Consider the following 19596-nt stretch of genomic DNA (forward strand, 5'->3'; position numbering starts at 1 on the left):
GCCCTAAAAAACAAGATGCCTAGATTAGAAATATACTAAGAGACGACAAATGTTAGGACACAAATTGAATGAGGTGACACAGTGTAACAAGCAAGAAGTCTTTTATTCATCATCAAAACAGCAATAAATCAGGTGGAACAGCATTTGTCATCCTGTCCTGTTTCTTTCATCACATTTTTGCAGGCCTGCAGAAACAAAGCATGTGCTCTTTACCCATTTCGCGTTACGGGTTTCACGTCAATCTAACGATTTGCAGCACTGTCGTGACTCTTTGGTCATAGTTACAGGAAGCGGAATTTCTTGGTTTTTTTTTCTAGGAACAGGCCAAAATCAATGCGCGCGCGGACGTCATCCATAAAATTTACTTGGTGTGGCCTAAGGGCTCAATGCAAGTGGCATTTAACTTTGACCAAGGAGGTTTTAAATGTTGCTTTGACGGTGTTCTTGTGTAGGTTTCGGCAAATTCCACGTTTATAATGGCCTACCAATTAAATCTTCCACCTGATGTCAGGTGTGTAAGGGACTATTTTACTCATAGGATCATCATCGGTATCACAGCCATTGTCTTTCAGAGTACATTGTAACAAAAAACACAAGTTTGACGTTTTTGCCCCTCCCCCTGCAGTATCTCCCATCCCCGCCAGGTGCTGTACGGCGGAGACCAGCGCGGACTGAGCGCCATGGAGTACCAGGCACAGATCGGTACTGCGGTCAACCATACGTACGTGGTGCGTTCTGTCGTCGGTGGGTCGGTAGACCAGGCGTCTTCTGCATGTACAACATTTTGTTAAATAGTGGAGCAGATAACATCAAATTTTGGAGGAATCTATCAAATTGTGATACAAGCACCAAACTTGGTACAAATACTCATGAGACATTACTATTTTGAAAAAGTACGCGGGTCACTTGATTTGACTTTTGGCGCCCCCTAGCGGCGCGTTTTGGTACTGCCTTCCGGTCTTTGTATCTCCTGTTCTAAACATGCAAGAGTCATGATTTTATGTGGTAAAAAGCTGTTAAAGTAAGGAAGGAGTGACGTAAATTTGGTGCCTCTAGCAGCTTGCGTTGGAACTGAAGAGGCGTTTTTTGCCGATGCACAATTTGCTCCAAGTGATTACGCTAGGGGGCGCCAAAAGTCTGCGACCTTTGTGCTTCATTACTTCAGATCATAAGTATTATACAATTACATTTTCATTTGTATAATATAATATGTGTTTTAATGTTATTTCCGTGTTTCCGTCAGATACGTAACCACGGCAGAGGCACAGCCCCTGGCGCTGTAGTCAGGATCATGTGGCCGTATGAGATACAGAACACTCATCTTCACCCCAACGGCAAGCTGCTATTGTATATGACAGATGTTAAGGTACGTGAATAGGGCATTGTGCGTGTGTGTTCAGGTTTGTGTAAGTGTAAGATATGCAGTCGAGTGGGTGAAAGTCATGAATCATGATACAAGATCAAACAAGTAAAATCTGAGATTTTATACCTCCGGGCTTTTATTGTATATTTTTATATACTATTAGGGTTTTAAACAAAGAATTTATCGAGACCGGACACCCCTCTGTGTGAGGGGTCATATACGTGGACCAGACCGAGAATAGCTTAAACACGCCAAAGGTCAACGGTCGCGACCACTTTCTCGCTCAAAGGGGTGTTTTGGGGGCACCAAAAGGCACCATTTTCACGCCCGAAAACACATATACAATAAAAACAAAAAACTTGCATCATCTGCAGCCCAATAGCAAAACATATACCGAGTGTCAAAAGAATCCGTCTACCCAAACGCGAGAAACAGCTGCGAACATGAAAATCTAAATCTCTCACAAAACCCTTCCGCGGAAGGATGTCTCCTCCCCCGGAGGTAATGATGAACACTGACATTACAGTCAAACTTCTGTAGTTCTTACTGAAATTCCGAGCTGAGTGTTAACTGTGTTTCCTCTACATGCAGCTGGTTGGTCGCGGGCGATGTTTCCCACCAGAGGAGCATAGGAACTTCCTGAAGCTAAAGGTACGTATTTATTCTCTACACATTTGAATATTGAAAAAGAAAAATGCCTGCATGTGCCTGATATCAAATGAATCAAACCAATTTCTTTATTCGAATAAAAATGTTATCTTCCTGTCCCAAAGCCTGGCCGCAGACCAAATCTCCTGACCGCCCCGCGACAAGGGACGATAGACCGCACCAGATGGCGCGTGCACGTGTCCAGGACACTCAGGAAGAAGGCTGCAGCCAGGGAGCCGCGCAGTTTGGAAGACGACTTCGACGAGGAAGACTTCGACGAGGACTTTGAAGAGGAAGATTACTTTGAGGAAGAGTCCGGTGAAGCAAGTCCAGATTCGTATAAAGAACAGCAGCTAGACGGAGTAGTCACTTTGGTAAGTGGTTTGATTATTCATTTTTATTTATTTATTTATTTATTTATTTATTTATTTATTTATTTATTTATTTATTTATTTATTTATTTATTTATTTATTTATTTATTTATTTATTTATTTATTTATTTATTTATTTATTTATTTATTTATTTTATTTATTTATATTGCCAACAATACAGTGCAATACAGTGGAAGCCCTGGCAGCTGAGCTGATGTCGGGCCCCACATTGTGAAATACATACGTACATAATCATACACACATCATAACACAATAAAGTAACGAATCACAGAAATTTCTCATACCCTACAATCCATAACCTAGGCTAATGACAGTATATACAAAAAAGTAACAATATAAATCAGTATGGTAGGAGGCCAGAGGTCATTCAAGTATATAATATTCAATATTTACAATGTTATAGGAATAGATGGAAGGACTAAGAGTTATGTAATTATGTAATCGTTTGATTATAAAGTTCTACCTTTTGTTGATGTGTGTCTGATTACTAAATGTTGATCACGATCAATGCAAACTACTCGGTGTCACGCCCCCTGTCGTTCTGCGATAGGACTGCATGTCCGGCACAGCGCGTTGTTTCGAGTTCAACTGCACACTGGACACACTGCTGGTCAACCGGTCAGTGGTCATCACCGTGGAAGCGAGGTTGTGGAACACCACCTTTACTCAGGTACAGTCCAGTCTTCGGACTTCAGTAAATATGGTCCAGCCATTTGTTTCATCACTGGCCAAACTAAGTTACATAGACCATGGAGCTACCTCCATGCATAGACTAACAATCACTTTTAGGTAATAATTGTGTCGACAGAAGGTTATATAGGAGTAAATACAAGATAGTTGATGGGTTGCAGACATTTCATATGAAGCATGATTTACACTTGAAATTGTACATTGATAATAAAGTTGTGTGTTGTGCTTTTACAGGAATATCCATTAGTAAGTCATGTGGACATCTTGTCCCACGCTGAAGTGGAACTTGTGAAGAACTTTGAGAACATGGAACAGTCCAGAAGCTTTAACGACAAGGCAACGGTAAGTACGTCACACACACGTATAGTCACGGTATACACCTATACGATGATGATGTAGTTCTACATATATGTATTCCCATACCCATTGTATTAGAGACTAGACCGATCTTTGGCAGTACAAGGTATATAGACATTGGTCATCACAGATGCTGTGTCTTATGATAATTGTTTTGTTTTTTGTTCCATTACAAAGAATTGGTCTCACTGCCTAGAACTTTCCACCGGTCACTCTGGTCTTCTTCAATAGACTGACCCAGTGAGACTTGTCACGTGACTTCTCTGAGGTGTGACGCCAACACTGGGTCAGTGTCACTGGGTCAGTCTATTGAAGAAGACCAGAATGACTAGTGGAAGGTCTAGGTGAGAATTTTTGTTGGAACAAAAGTTTTAACTTTAAACATGTAATGATAACTACCAACACAGATGAACTTTCATGGCAGTATTTTGTCTATTTTCAGGTAGTAACGAAAGCCTTACCAGAAACAAGGCCGGTGAGTCTGGCAGAACAAGTGGAAGTCTGGACGATACTGTTAGGAATACTACTGGGGCTGTTACTACTCTTACTCATAGCTTTGTGTCTGTGGAAGGTAGGTATGGGAACAGTGAAATTTCATTTTCTTTTTATAGCTATTTTTATATGGTAATCCTTAAAATCATTACGATTTTCCCCTTCTTTCAATGCCTTTTTTAAGTCGAATGTCATTAAAACAGTGTACAAGAGTGCTAATTTTTTTACATGATAATACTTCAATGAATTTATCCCTTTTCTATGAACGTTTAAGACTACTATTGTCACTTTAACACTTGCATATGTTATTCTTTCCACAGTGCGGGTTTTTCAGACGGGTGTCAGTACGAGAACAATACGAGGCAAAATACTACACAGCGACAAAAATTCCCCGAGCAAAAGTTATCGAGACGAACTTTTCGCCCAGCTACTACGAGAGTAGTATATACGATGCCAGCAAATATGAAACAAGTTTCCAGTGAACATCAGGACCACGGGTTCATGATCTGAAGATCAAACTTCTTGGAAATTTTATTACCTCCGGGGGAGGAGACATCCTTCCGCGGAAGGGTTTTGTGGGAGATGTAGATTTTCACGTTCGCAGCTGTTTCTCGCGTTTGGGTGAACGGATTCTTTTGAGACTCGGTATATGGCTTGCTATTGGGCTGCAGATGATGCACGCTCTTTTGTTTTTATTGTATGTGTGTTTTCGGGCGTGAAAATGGTGCCTTTTGGTGGCCCCAGAACACCCCTTTGAGCGTGAAAGTGGTCGCGACCGTTGACCTTTGGCGTCTATTAGGTATTGTCGGTCTCGTCCACGAAGGTGACCCCTCGCACAGAGAGGTGTCCGGTCTCTATAAATTCTTTGTTTAAAACCCTATATAAAAATATACAAGCCCGGAGGTATAAAATCTCAGATTTTACTTGTTTCTTCACTGCGTTTATGTGTGAGAAACTTTGATTCAATAGACACGTCCACAGAGCTGTCGTTTTTCTGACAGCTGACATTTTTCTTTAGGCCACACCAATTTGATTGGTTGTTTTTCGGATTTTTTTTAATTTTTTCATGAAGCGACAGGGCGAAATAAAAAAAAAACAAACAGGCTAAGGCACCCCATGCATGAAGACCGGAAATGTTATGATATGAGGCATGAAGTCAACATACCAGGCTGGTTTATAATTAACGCAATAGATTTTAAACTTTTAATGCAATGAAGTTGCATTGTTACATTGAAAAACTTTTTAACAACTAGGAAGAAAAGGACTTTCTTCAACTGTTGGGGCCAAAATATGTCTTTCATTGAGCATTTTGCAGTTGATTCAGAACCTAATTTTTTTTTTTTTTTACAAATCAGAAAAAATGGACAGGGCGAATCCGAGAAACAACAAATTAAATTGGTGTAGCCTTATCAGGCGTTAGTCTGCACAGAATGCTGTTTTTAATCCTTCTAAAGCCTGATCTGGAGTTTATCTGTGGTAAGGCCACACCGACTTAATTTTATGGATGACATCCGCGCGCGCATTGATTTTGGCCTGTCGCCCTCAAAAAAAAAAAAAAAAGATCACCTCCACCGAGGCTCTGGCCTAGATTTAGGCCTGGTTCAGGCCTGGTTAGTCCATGGTAGTCAGCGACAAAACGGAGCCGAGTACTCAGGCTATCGAATTCGAAGCTCCGCGACTCAAGAACTCCGTACATAAGTACAGTACCGATTCATAAATGCCGCAAAAAGCCAGCATGTGCCGGCTTGCCGTATACATCGCTAAGTACTGTCGCAAATTCACAATACCAGCTATGTATTCCTGTGGTTTAGTAGCATTTTTATTTTTGGCCGGAACTTTTTTTTATTCGCCCGCGCGCACTAGTTTGGGGGTCTTCAGAGGATGTCATCCATAAAATTAAATCGGTGTGGCCTATTTGTATTTAAAGCTGTACATATGACCTGCACGGTGATGTCAAATTGAAGTGATTGTGATATTAAGAGTTGTTTCAATGCAAGCAGTAACTAAAACATGCCAAAGCACAAACAGCAACAATGCGTCCTTCAAAGATTCTTCTTCATCTTAAGATTACAGAATTTTCATGCAGTGATATTTTGATTTTTTAGTATTTTGAACCAGTTAGTATGATATTTTGAACCATGTACATAGAAGAGAGTCAGGTTATTATGCAATCGTTGCGTAGTTTGTAATTTCATGGTCATAGTATGATTATTTCTAATGTTGTAATCATGGGACGTTATATGATAATAACAGCGAATGATGGATATTTACAAAATATTATTACGTTTTCCGTATAGCTACGTATTACAGATACATGAGATAATACTCAGTGGTATTGGATCTTCTATATGTACATGTGTGAGATACTGGATAGTCAACCTACTTCTGCACATCACTCGATTACATCCATCGCGTAAAATGAACTTTGCTCGTTGACGCTTTCATTTGGGCGGCCCTTTGGCGGAGGCCGCCGACGCTATTTTCCGTCTCGTAAACGGCCGATGCCATTGGAAACGGTCGATGCCATTGGAAACGGTCGATGCCATATCGCAGAACGGCTAACTTTAAGTGTATGAGCACTGTCCATCCACACCGTGATGTTTCGTTGCGTAGAGGTTATGGTATAAGTTAGGGTGAGGGTTTTGGAGTTACACTTTTGGACCCGGGTTCGCATCCGAGCTTGTGCTTTTTTTTTTCACTAATATTTACAATTCTACATAACCCTCCCTTATATTTGCAATTAGAATATTGCTTTTATAGTATATATTACTTTTTAGTCGTTGTTGGACGCTCGGATATGACATTGACCATTCAGCAAAATGGCATCGACCGTTTCCAATGGTATCGACCGTTTACGAGACGGAAAATAGCGCCGCGGACAAAAGAGCTGTTTGAGGCAGTCCTGAAAGTTGGTCCCCATGAGTGCGTAGATGACGGGGTCCAGGGCACTGTTCCCAAAGAACAGCGGCTTGGCCCACATCCCTGACGGAAGGAAACAACCAAATGTTAGTGTGACTTTTGTAAGGTTTCATTGCGCCGTATGTGCTGTCACGTGTTACTGTGACAGTCGTTTTATCGTGCTAGAGCATGAGAATTGTATCATTTTATAGTACAGTACTTCTGTGTGCATCTCGTAAGAAATTAAGAACATAGAGACAGATTTATGTCAACCATACATCTGCAAATGCTACTGTACATCAGCAGCTTGTGGTTAGGGTTGTTGATTCAGAATCTGAAGGTTTTGGGTTCGAATCCCTGACAGGTCCCACTGTTGTGCCTTTGAGAAAGGCACCTTTTGCTCACTTCACTCAGGGGTAAATGAGTACCTAGCTTCGGTTAGGGAGGTCCCATGTATACAAAGAGCCACATCTTGAGCACGTTTAAGATCCCACCACACTTATTGAAAAGAGCAGGAGACCCCGGTGTGGGTGGTTCAAACCTTGCAGTCTATTCTCAGGTTTGTCATCTTGAAGAGGTGATAGTCACCTGTTATGTCAAAATGTTCATAAACCTTCATTAATGGTACACTATCGTTAGTTACCTACATACTCAGATATGTGTATGTCTGATACTGCTCGGATGAAGTTGTACATGTGGAACGGACCCGTGCAGACCACAAACGAGGCTGTCACAAATGCCGCCATCTTGGTAACAAATGATATGTACAAATGTATAGGACGTTTTCACTCACTACATCGTGTATCAATGAAGCAGGCAGGTACTGACTGTCATGCTGGTGTTCTTGATCTGCATTCCAATGGACCTCGCACAGTGTTGTAGAATTTTGTTGTCAAGTTTTTATGTGTTCTTCTTGTAATCTCTTATGTTATGTTGAGAGGGTCTGTATTTCTCTCTAAGCCGCAGGTTTTTTTCACCTGGCTTTCTTTTTGTACAACGTCTGGTTACTGGAGTTACTGGTATCTTTTTTTTATGCCAGCGTAAAACGTACTGAAAACAATAAATGCAGTTCAGCTGTCAATATGCTATATAGCCTGAGCAGGTATTCAATATAATGTACTAGTATTAATCCAATTAGTCCAGCACCCAAGCAGCAACAAGATTACAACTGCCCTACCATCTTGAAAGCTTCATGCCTATTGGCTGTTGCCCTCTGCATTCCTTACTGATGAGTCATTGCTATAAGGTAAGTAAACTTCACTATTCGGCATAGAGAACAGTCAAAAAGTCCCAAATTATACAAGTTTAAGGGAGAGTATGCCAAAAATTATAATGAATTGCTGTTGGTAGATATATAAAACATACCTAGACCAAATTTCAGATGATTTTAGTGTAATACCAGGTCTCCAGGACCCTAAATGTACAGATTTTGTCAAAAAAATGGCCCAAAAACCCAAATAAATGCCTGTATCGAAAAAATGAGAAAAAAAAACGTCTGGGGGTATTTGGCTACTCTACCTCCATGCCAAATTTCATGTTATTTGGCCCAAAAATGAAGGAGTTGAATCAATTTAAAGAAATGGCAGGAGAAGAAGGAGAAGAAGAAGAAACATCAGGAAAAACAACATGACTTCACCACATAGTGGTGAAGCCATAAATATCACAGGTCAGGATTAGAAGTAAGAATGATAGAAGTGATGCCATTGCCCTATTCTTTCTCTTTTTTTGTCTCAGCAATTTCAGTGTGAAGGGAAATTTCTGCACTTACATGCGATAATGCCACTGATAAGCGTACTTACTGATACTAAAAACAAAACATACATTCAATTCCTTTGAAACAAATTCATCCTGACTACCTCACTCAACTTTTAGCAACCCTTCCACTGGTCAGATCCCTAGAAACCCAATACAGGCTAGGTGTTGATTCAAAAGTATAAAGGTCTCACTGACGTGACTTTATGGATATAATAAATAGGATAAATGAAATTTGTTGCTCGACAATCATACATGTACATGTATGGCAGTAAAGCAACAACGACAGAAAACTGAGCTATTTACAGCAAGTATAACTACAATCTATTACCGAACAATGACGTCCTCTGGACATATAGTTACTCATTGTGTCGTTTTGTTCTCAAAGTCTGCAGCGACGTCACAAATCATTGCCGTAAATGTAAGGGACGCATTTTTTTGTATTTGAAGCCAAAACTATAAAATGTAGGACTAACAGATAGTTAGTCCTGCATTTTATAGTTTTGGCTTCAAATACAAGAATTTCCTTTTTTTTTATTTTCGCAGGTACAGCTGGTGATAAATTTATGTATATGTACAAAACCAGTGATTCAAGTCTTGCATCTTTCTACATCAACAGGAGCTAATGTAAATATTCCTAATGCAACTTGATAAACCATGTATCATAAGATCTTCTGTTCTTACACTTAAAAGTGAGAAGTTGAACCTGTACATAGGAGTATACATTAACCACTGTAGATGTAGATGCCAGAATTGTATCACTGTTACTAAGTATTGTACATAAGAATTTGTCCCCATGACCTGTACTCAGCATGTGCGAGCATAAATATACAATAAAGGTCATCCAATAATTTATTCAAAAGCACCGATCAACTTTTTTCCGTAATCGGCACCCCCCACCACCCCTCTTGCCTTTTCAACAATAACTGATAAAGTGACAAGTGTGATGTATAACCTTGGCATTGTCTGCATGCAAATTAAATAACGCCTTCCTGACCACTAAGCTCTATTAGAGCTCCATTTAAACCACACCATTCAACTTCTTCCGTTATCAGAGCCCACTCTGTCTAGCCGTTTTCAACAACAATAAATTATGTGACATAACTGTGATGCAATGACATAGCTGTGACGTAACAGTTGTCTTCCACAAGGGCTTGCGATTGGTCTAAAACGCACCAATCAGCTTCTTCCGTTATCTTTAGTAATGAATATCAAATCTTGTTGCTTTTTTGTTTGGTAGAGGAAGAATAAGATGTACGGTATTTTGCATTTCAGGGAAAGTCACATAAACGACAACTGTGCGACAAACCCACTACTGCCCCACGAATGTAATGGATAAATGGAAGGATCTGTTACTTGTGCATTTTATAGCTTTGATTTCAAATACAAAGAAAAAATGCGCCCTTTTCAGCTACACTGAGCTATGATTTGCAACGATGCTACAGACTGCGTGTCCAGAGGATGTTATCTTCAGATAATAGTTTGTAGTTTTACTTGCAAAAAGTTGAGTTTTGCATTATTGTTGTTTTACTGCCATAGATTGTACTATGTACGATTGTAGAGCAATAAAGTTCATTCTGTCCATAAAATCACGTCAGTGAGGCCTTTATACTTTTGAATCAACACTTGGTACCCAATCTCCGATTGCTGTATTAGGTTTCTAGGGACCTGACCAGTGGGAGGGTTGCTAGAACCCGGGTGATGTGGTCATGATAAATTCGTACTCTAGTATAAAACCATAAAGCCTAAGTGTAGGCTTGGGTAATTAATCTAATAAATAAGTTGTCGTTTAAGTATTAAATTATTGAACACGACTTAGTTACTTGCTTTGGAAAAATAATAAGATTTTCGTAACATTATGTTAGATTTTACAAAGATCTACCAATAAGTATTCAAAAGAAAGGATAAAGTTTTATTTGTTTTAATTAAAAACATGTTGTTACAATACACTGCAAAAGAGATATTACATGCAATACCGGAAATCTAATGCGTTGCCATTTAAGTATTGAACACAGTTTAGTTACTTGCTTTGAAAAATGCATCCGGTTTTCTTAACTTTTCAAAAAAGATTACTTGCAGCTTTTTGTACTCCAATATGTATACTACTGTCCTACAGCGTATATTGTAATGATTCATTTATTCCATTCAATACAGGATTTGTATTTTATCTTAGAATCTGATTTACTTATTCTTTGACATGTTTCAGTGCCAATAGATACAAATACAAATTCAATAGCAAGCGGTGCCTTTAGATTAGTGACAACAAATATGTTTATGTATTTTAAGCAGCGAATTAAAGGTTAAAATAAAATAGAATAGAACATACCAGTAAAATCTTACAAACGCTTGTTCCATGCAGGCATGCTAGCTTGCCCAGATAGCGATGATGCTAGCTTGAATGATGGCATGGTCTAATGTTACATCGTACGCGATTAGGAAACACCTGGTAAAGTTTTATTTGCCAACCAGGGGGAACTGTTATCATTTGAAAAATGGATATAATGAGTTCCTAGTGAATTCTTTCATCAGTGACAACTTTGGAAGGATAAGGATACTAACCTCCAAATTTTCGATGGCAAATGAATCTCTTCAAGGATAGAATGAGATATATATTACAGATTTTTAATTGTTTGCTTGTTTCTTTGTTTTATTTCTTTAAACAGGAGATACATATCGCCCGAGGGCGCTTTTCAATTAATGTTTCCTGGGGGAAAACCCCATGCAAAAGCCATTAAAATCAAAATCAAATCAGTCTTAATTATACCAAATTAATACAAAATCAAAGTAACTTAAATAACATACATGAAATACATGAACTCCTACTACAAATTCAATGTTGTGATTTATGAACCCATAGGAAATACCAACAGATATCACGTGGGAAGAACAGGCAATGTGCTGTTATAGGCGTGATTGTTATTCTGATGCTTGCTAATTGGATATAATCAGATAGGCAATATTACAGAGATTATGTTTTTAATCTTAGTCATATACAAGAGTTCGACGATGTCATACCTTCGCCAAACGATGTTACCTTTGGGCCTTGATGATGATTCGCAATAATTATGCAAATCAGCCATTCATTTGCATAAACACTATCTGCCAATGTTCTTCTTCACAATTACACATGCAACACGTTTGAATAATCATATCATGGAAGGCAGCTGACTTATAGCATTTCCTTATTAATTATGCCAATTAGCTGCTGATTTGCAGAACTATTATTTCAATATGTCAAGCATTCTTTAAGGTACCCACATTCCAAAAATCATGATGATCCGTCAATCGGTTCTTGAGTTATCTTCCTTCGAATATTTTTCAACGAATGCTTCTGCAGTTCCAGAACAAGCCACTAGGAGTCCAAACTCATGTCACTTCTTCCCCAGCCAAAGAGCTACCTACCACCCAAATCTAGTGACCCTACCATGTACAGATCACGAGATATCCAAACCGGAAATTTAGCTGCAGTACAATGACAAGCCGCGATAGAGAGTCCAAAATCTAATCAGTTCCAGGTCTCATCAAGACCTACCCACCTACCAAATATAAAGGCAACCCATCTTAGCCTTCTTGAGTTATTGTGTTACACAGACACACACACAGACACACACACACACACACAGACACGCAGACACACGAACGCCAACGAAAACATAACTTTCTTGGCGAAGGTAATAACTATATCTATATTGAAAGTGCCAAGACATCACATAGCACGGGTAGTGCCATACCGGCGTACGCAGGTCGGTTATGGCCTGATCTTCATAGACACAGACTTCAGGGAGTAATGCCCGCCTCTCCAGTGGTCCCACACCACACCTTGCTTGTATGAACAGCGGTAGTACCCACAGTCGCCCAGGTAGCGACCGTTGAGGAAGGCGTAGCTGCAGCCCCCAAACCACCAGCCGGCCTGTCCGTACTCCTGAGAGCAGTGCCTGTCCCAGTTAGCATTATCCCGGTCCACAGTGGAGAACATCTGCCCGTTGTTTAAACTCATGTCATCTCCCGCGGTGCCTGAATACCCGGAAATGTGCAGCCGGTACTGGTCCGACTCACCGGACACCCTGGACGGGGACATTTAACAAACTAAAAAAACACACTTCGATCCTGTAAATGGCAATTACGTTCGTATCTTTTTTTTGGTCACACATTCGCACATGGCTACACACACACACACACACACACACACACACACACACACACACACACACACACACCGCATAAATTACTATATTGTCTATATTGCAATAAAATGCCCACATTGCATGAAGAAGTACCGGCAAACTTCACTTAATTAAATGCATTAAGTTGCAAATACATGTAATTAACCTAAAAGTCTTTTACTCACCTGAAGCTGGAGTATTCTGCGTACCGGGTTTGTCCGTCCCAACTCTGCATGTCCACCCTGAGGGTGTAGGCAGTCTGATTGGTCAGGAGGTGGATGTTCTCGTTCCCAAGCCAGTATTCCCCACTCTTGTTCCCAAACCCATGCTTGTACTCCTCCCAGTTCCGGTTGAAGGGAACCGACCCGTCCACTCGTCGCTGTATAACAGTCCATCCGCCTCCTGTTGGAAGAAAACAATTTACTATTGCTTCAGTCATATATCTTGACAATAAAACGCGATTTACCAACTTGAGAAAATCCCATTTAAAACAACTGACCAGCGTTTTCGTCTTACTTTCCTACCCGAGTCAGATACAAACAAGAATTCTTAGATCTCATACCTCCATGAAATATATGGGTTTTTGTAAATGTTTTTGTCTCATTGACTACGGAAATAAGGTCGTAATTAGCATAATCTAGTTTAATTTATGATTCTCTAAATTCAAATGACTATTTTTTGTGTAAAATTCCTCTCCTTTATCATACTTCATTTCAACATGTCCTCGTTAATTATGCAAATTACCTCTACATTAACATAATATATGCATGGTTGTGTCAACCTTTAAGTAACTTACACATGTCACAAGGTATAAAATTCCCATCATTCACCAATAAGGAGTCACAGAGTTTTCACATAAATTATGCAAATTATGTCATCATTTGCATAATTGGTATCTGTTAATGTTCCACCTGCCACAGATTGAATAGATTACATGTATAAAAGTACCATTATAATTGTAATTATAGAATTTCCTCATTAATTATGCAAATTAAGTCCTCATTTGCACAATTGCATGTACATTTAATTATGTACAACTCTCTCTTATCTACCTACACACCAAAAATGATGAAAATACGCTGTTCCTATCTGGACTTATTGGCTTTTAAAGATTCCGCCAGAAAGTCCCCTGGAGCTCCAGAACAAGTTCCCGTGGGAGAACCTCATTAATCAAAAGCAGGCAGGCGCTGCCTCTGTTCCCCCGAGTCATCGGACATCTGTTCTCCCTGCCACCCCGCACATCTGTTTTCCCTGCCACCCCGCACATCTGTTTTCCCGGCTATTGTTTTCCTCTGTTTTCCCGGAAGTTCTGCTGCAGTACCAAGGTCAGCCACCAGGAAGCCCATATTTGACCTTGACCTTTGGCTTCCTAAGACCTACCAGCATACCAAATATCATCACAATCCATAAAGGCGTTCTGAAGTTATGCTGACTACAAATGTGCGGAAACACACACACACATACACACACACACACAGACGCGCCAAAAACAATAAATACCTTTTCATGGAGGTGATAAATGAAATATCTGAAGTAAAAGAAAGTAATTGAAAGTTTGAAACATGATATCCGTCATATACGTGACAGATGTCGACCTCTCCCCTTCCTAACAATACCTGCGGTATCCATGTCACAGTAGGCATCTACGTCAGAGGAGTTGATTCTAATGTTGTAGACTCCGCTTGTAGTCTGTCCTGCCGCATAGAGATTCACGCAGTTTGACGCTGTGTGGTGATAAACAACAGAAGGGCAGTTTGGTTTGATGATGCGGAGAGAGGGAATACTTTTGCCAGCATGTCTTTTTTTAGGTAAGGCCTGTATTACTAGTGATAACAAGTAAAATCTGAGATTTTATACCTCCGGGCCTTTTATTGTGTATTTCTATATGTTGTTTACAACAACAATTGTTGCGCGCCGCAGGACTAGGATTTTAAACAAAGAAGTTATCGAGACCGGACACCCCTCTGTGCGAGGGGTCACCTTCGTGGACGAGACCGACAATACCTAATACACGCCAAATGTCAACGGTCGTGACCACTTTCACGCTCAAAGGGGTGTTCTGGGGCCACCAAAAGGCACCATTTTCACGCCCGAAAAAACACATACAATAAAAACAAAAGAACGTGCATTATCTGCAGCCCAATAGCAAAACATATACCGAGTCTCAAAAGAATCCGTCCACCCAAACGCGAGAAACAGCTGCAAACATGAAAATCTAAATCTCTCACAAAACCCTTCCGCGGAAGGATGTCTCCTCCCCCGGAGGCAATAAGTTGCGCACAATAAGTTTGCATCGTACCTGTGCAGATGACTCCCGCGTCTTCCTTGTGGCTACAGTCATGGTCTCCCCACTTGGTGATTCCACAGTCCGCCACAGAAGACTCGTTTCCATCGCAGTAGAGATCTTCCAGCCAGATGTCTCCCGTACCTTCTGGATAAACTCCTCCCACCGTGGCGACTCCCCCACGATACCCGAGCTGTCTACAGACCACCTGAGCGTCCCTGTCGTCAAACCCGTCATCACAGACCGTCCCCCAGTCACCGTTTCCGGGCCGGACTTCCAAACGACCTTCTGATAGAGTTTGGCCTCCAATAAGTCGGGCGGACACGTCGCCTGAAAAATTATATGATTTCATCGATAATTGCATCTTCATGATTTTTTTTATTCTTATGATTTTAGGCAGGAAATTTTCTTCCGGCATCAGAAAAATTCAAATAATCAGTATGCGACAACTCCTCATTCTCCTTGTGCCTTTATGTCCATATGTATCACATAGTTACAGTTGTCAAGTAACCCAAGTACATGTATTTGTGTGATATATACCAATGGACTGTTTCGTTTGCAAAAGCATATCAAGAAATCTAACAGACTTTGCCTTCTTTTATATTACCACTGCTACTTACGACTTTGTTCCGCTTTTGAAAATAAAGATGGCCCCGCGGTTTAAAAAGCGATTGCAGTAAAAAAAACATCATATTGCACATGGTAAGGAAGTCCTCCCGCGGCATCTGTACGAATGACGACTTTGTGTAGACTTCATACCTGTGGTAGTTGTGCACGTGTGTGATTAACTAGGCCGTGTTTATGTGAAGTCATCCAAGGCGCTTTACAGGTGGTTTACCTCGAAGCCGGTTTCAAGTGGCTCCATCTGAACGCTCCGAAATCACATTAAAAGCGCCTCGAATGGTGAGGTGGTTTCGAATCGGTTTTCCCGCATCGCGATTTGCGTCTGAACGCAATGTGATTTCAATGTAACTTCGCCTGGTCATGGATTACGGGGTGATATTTCTTTATTTATATGCAATACCAACTTTGACGTGGCAGCAACTTAAAGAGCAGTAATGGTCAAATAAAGTGTCCGTTCTAGGACGAGCTTCACCGCCTCTGGTGGGACCACGTTGGCATTCGGCCGAGATACGCTGGGAGGGGGCATCAGCAAGCAGGTCGTTGACCTCTGACATTAATAACACGCTACCTTGCGTGTTTTCATCAAACAACAATAAATGTAGCTCAGGCGAATTGTGATCGGACACGGTTTCAAGATGTGAGGAATGTAAGTTATACCCGAATCGCGGTTTGGGTGACTTCACATAAACACGGCCATATGTCAGTGACACAATCCGCGTTATTGCATGTGTAACAGGTATAGACGTCGTACCTGTGCAGATGACGCCGGCGTCTTGGCTGTGACTGCAGTCGTCACTACTCCCACTTAGGACCTGACAGTCACCTATGGAGGATTCTACCCCGATGCAGTCGACACTCTTTAACCAGATGTCTCCCGTCCCTTCGCCGAAGTCTCCTCCCACCGTGGCGACTCCCGCACGATGCCCGAGCTGTCTACAGACCACCTGAGCGTCCAAGTCGTCAAACCCGTCACAGACCGTCCCCCAGTCCAGATAACCGGGCCGGACTTCCACGCGGCCTTGTAACGGGCTACGGCTTCCGGTAAGCCGGACAGACAAGCCACCTGTGACGTAAGACGACAATACTTGACGAAGGGCGTCATCTATTGGCTTTAATTTGAAGCCAGAAAGTCGTTCAGCTTCCCCCCAGTATTCTTAGGTGATAGTACTAAGGCCATGTTGATTTGATTACATGGATGACATCCGCGCGCGCATGAATTTTCGGTCGTTTCAAAAAAAAAAGTTTTCAACCATACTGTAAATCGTACAAAACAGTTGCAAAATGAGCAAAAATATACCGTAAGTTACAAAAAAAACATACCAATGTCGTAGAATGCCAAAATCAAACCGAAAAAGACGAAATTGTAAAGAAATGAACTTGAAGACTAGATTTTTCGCCAAACCATATTCCGTCCCATTTGTTCAACCCTCATGACCACGCAGATTTCATAGTGGAAACAACTTTTTTTTTGCAAAACTTTTTTTTTTTATTCGCACGGGCGCATCAATTTTGGGGTTCCCGGAGGATGTCATCCATATAATCAAATCAACATGGCCTAATAGTGACATTTTACTTGACATTTACTGCAATTATGGTTGTCTCTTTTTATGTTTACCGAAGGAAAACATATTGTTTTTGCTCAGTTTCTTCCTCTTCTTCTGCTCCAAACAGTGACTTGTGACCTGACCAATGACATGATATGTTGACGTCTGTCACCATGGTGACTGGAGTTGGGTTACATTATGTTGCAATTTCATGGTCTGCTCTGCTCCTGTCACCATATACTAGTAGTACATAATTGTATGTGAATGTGTTTGAGTAAGAATTAACAGAGCGGATCATGTCCAAAGGTAAACATTTTGCATTTGCTTTGTAAATGTAACTTCTCTAGTGTTCCAAATGATTTTTGCCCTATAATCTGGACTTAAATGACAGTAGTAGTCGCCAAATCGGTAAACCCTACCTGTACAGACAAGTGCTACATCCTGGCGATGATCACAGTCGGAAGGCTCCCAGGTGAAGCCACAGGATGTGAGGCTTGCCTCGTCTCCACCACATGTGACGTCACCAAGCCAGATCCGGCCTGTCCCTTCCCCAAAGGCTGCCAGGCTGGCGTTAGCTCCCCCGGTATAACCCAGCCGTCTGCAGGCGAACTCAGTCTCGGCCTCCGTCCAGCCGGCGCTGCACACGGTTCCCCACTCTGCCGCCTGCCACGGACGGACCTCCAGCCGCCCTTCCCAAGGCGCCAGGCCGCCGACGAGCCGCAGGGACCCTCCTCCTACCGGCACGACAAAATGACAAATGCTCTAGTTGACAGAAAACTAACTATAACTTCAGTACAGGGCCAAACAGGAGAGGAATCTGTTGGTACCCATTCAATGAAACTTTGGTTGGTTGAAAAAAAACCTGCTTCTTTACAGTTAGCTGTTAAATTGGCTTTTTATCTTCCTAATTGAACCAAACTGCTGACGCAGCAAGCTTACCTTCACAGACGACTCCTGCGTCCTCCTTGTGTGAACAGTCATTCTGTCCCCAGGGCTCAGCAGGACAGTCTCCCAGGTTCGTCTCGTTCCCCCCACAGGCCACCTCGTCCAGCCAGACGCTCCCAGAACTCTCCCCAAAATGGCCCGCCAGTTTCACCCCCAGAGCCGTCCCGAAGCCGAGCTGCCTGCAGACGACATGCGCGTCCTGCAGGTCCCACCGGTCATCACAGACGGAACCCCAAGGACCGGTCCCGTCCCGCACCTCCACTCGGCCTGCAAGCGGGGTGGGGCCGCCAGCAAGACGGACCTGGAGCTCTGCAAAGGTGAGTGTTCTAAAAAGTTTGTAAACGCTCGAATGATGTCCGTCAATCAGCAGGTCAACTATATCAGCCACTATGAAAAACTTAAACTGTTCTCCAACTCAAAATTTGACTCACCAGAAATTTTTGACCCTTTGCTGACGTCACACGTGGGAAAAATCACGTGTCCACAGCATTTGGGTCAGATAGCTGAGGAAGACTGAGTGATTCAGTCGAAAATTTCTGGTGAGTCAAATTTTGAGTTGGAGAACAGTTTAAGTTTTTCATAATGTAATTTACCAACTCAGATGAACTTTCATGCTGATATATCAGTCACTACCTTAAGTTTTCGAGTAGCTGTTATTAGGATTCGACTGGAGGTTGTAACTGCTAAATAAGTCCAGTCTACATAAATTTATGAATATAAAGTGGATAAAGTGGAGCATCCAACTGTAATACTGAAGTTTCTTACCAGTGCCAGAGCTTGCAGATTCTGTTGTGACAGGTGACGGTGTACTGGGACCTGTAGTAGCAGTATTTACTGCAGTAGGACTCATGAACTTACTCGTCGAGACCACTGGATAGTTTGACGCAGTCTCCGTACTTGGTGAGACCATAGCCGTGGATACTTGCTGTGTGGGGGATGTCGTCATGGATTGGAATCCTGGTTTCTTACAGGGACACTGACAGGCAGGATGAGAAAAGCTATGTGTTACTATGACTTTGTCGTGATGCAGTAAGCAATCGATTCGACAATTAATTGACAGGAGCTCGTCCGAGGCTCGTAGAACCTTCGTCCGACACTGGCACGAAGCTCGCTCGAAGCACGCACGATTTTAAAAACTTTGCGCAAGTTGGGCGAGGTACGAAAGAGGGTCGTCCGAACATTTCGCGAGGCTCGCGCGAGGGTCGACCGTATTCAGCGACCATCGCCCGATTTTCGAAGACAAAGAACGACCGAGACTCGTGGAATGTACGCCCGAATATCGGTCGACTCTCGGCCGTACAGGGACGAGCTACGTGCGAGCTACGCGCGAGCTGGAAACGAGCTCTGCGACCTCAAAAATCGCCGAAGTACGCCCGATGTTCCGTCGAGCATCGCGCGAATTGTCGGGATCGCCGGCGCTTTTTTGGAGTCGGCCGAAGCTC

At 41.9% G+C, this 19596-nt stretch overlaps 2 protein-coding genes across 2 annotated transcripts in view; one reads left to right on the forward strand and one right to left on the reverse strand.

Annotated features, from left to right (window-relative positions):
• The window catches only part of LOC109465822 (integrin alpha-7-like), a 38776-nt gene extending 34256 nt beyond the window's left edge, over positions 1-4520 (forward strand). Inside the window, exons 20-27 of the mRNA XM_019763263.1 lie at positions 626-728; positions 1244-1366; positions 1955-2014; positions 2137-2385; positions 2956-3075; positions 3330-3437; positions 3895-4023; positions 4265-4520. Coding sequence (XP_019618822.1) covers positions 626-728; positions 1244-1366; positions 1955-2014; positions 2137-2385; positions 2956-3075; positions 3330-3437; positions 3895-4023; positions 4265-4426 — 1054 coding nt within the window. The 3' untranslated portion in view covers positions 4427-4520. The remainder of the gene's footprint in view (positions 1-625; positions 729-1243; positions 1367-1954; positions 2015-2136; positions 2386-2955; positions 3076-3329; positions 3438-3894; positions 4024-4264) is intronic.
• A 7778-nt stretch (positions 4521-12298) lies between these two features.
• LOC109465858 (scavenger receptor cysteine-rich type 1 protein M130-like) lies at positions 12299-19114 on the reverse strand. The gene is made up of 8 exons (XM_019763348.1): positions 18920-19114; positions 18149-18463; positions 17629-17943; positions 16417-16728; positions 15057-15371; positions 14374-14481; positions 12943-13159; positions 12299-12658 (listed from the first exon to the last, which is right to left on the reverse strand). Exons 1-8 carry the CDS (start codon positions 19098-19100, stop codon positions 12343-12345), a joined length of 2079 nt encoding a protein of 692 aa, XP_019618907.1. The 5' UTR covers positions 19101-19114; the 3' UTR covers positions 12299-12342.
• Positions 19115-19596: the final 482 nt, after the last annotated feature.

Source organism: Branchiostoma belcheri, unplaced genomic scaffold, assembly GCF_001625305.1.
Source record: "Branchiostoma belcheri isolate BF01 breed outbred unplaced genomic scaffold, Haploidv18h27 scaffold159, whole genome shotgun sequence".
Lineage (NCBI taxonomy): Eukaryota > Metazoa > Chordata > Leptocardii > Amphioxiformes > Branchiostomatidae > Branchiostoma > Branchiostoma belcheri.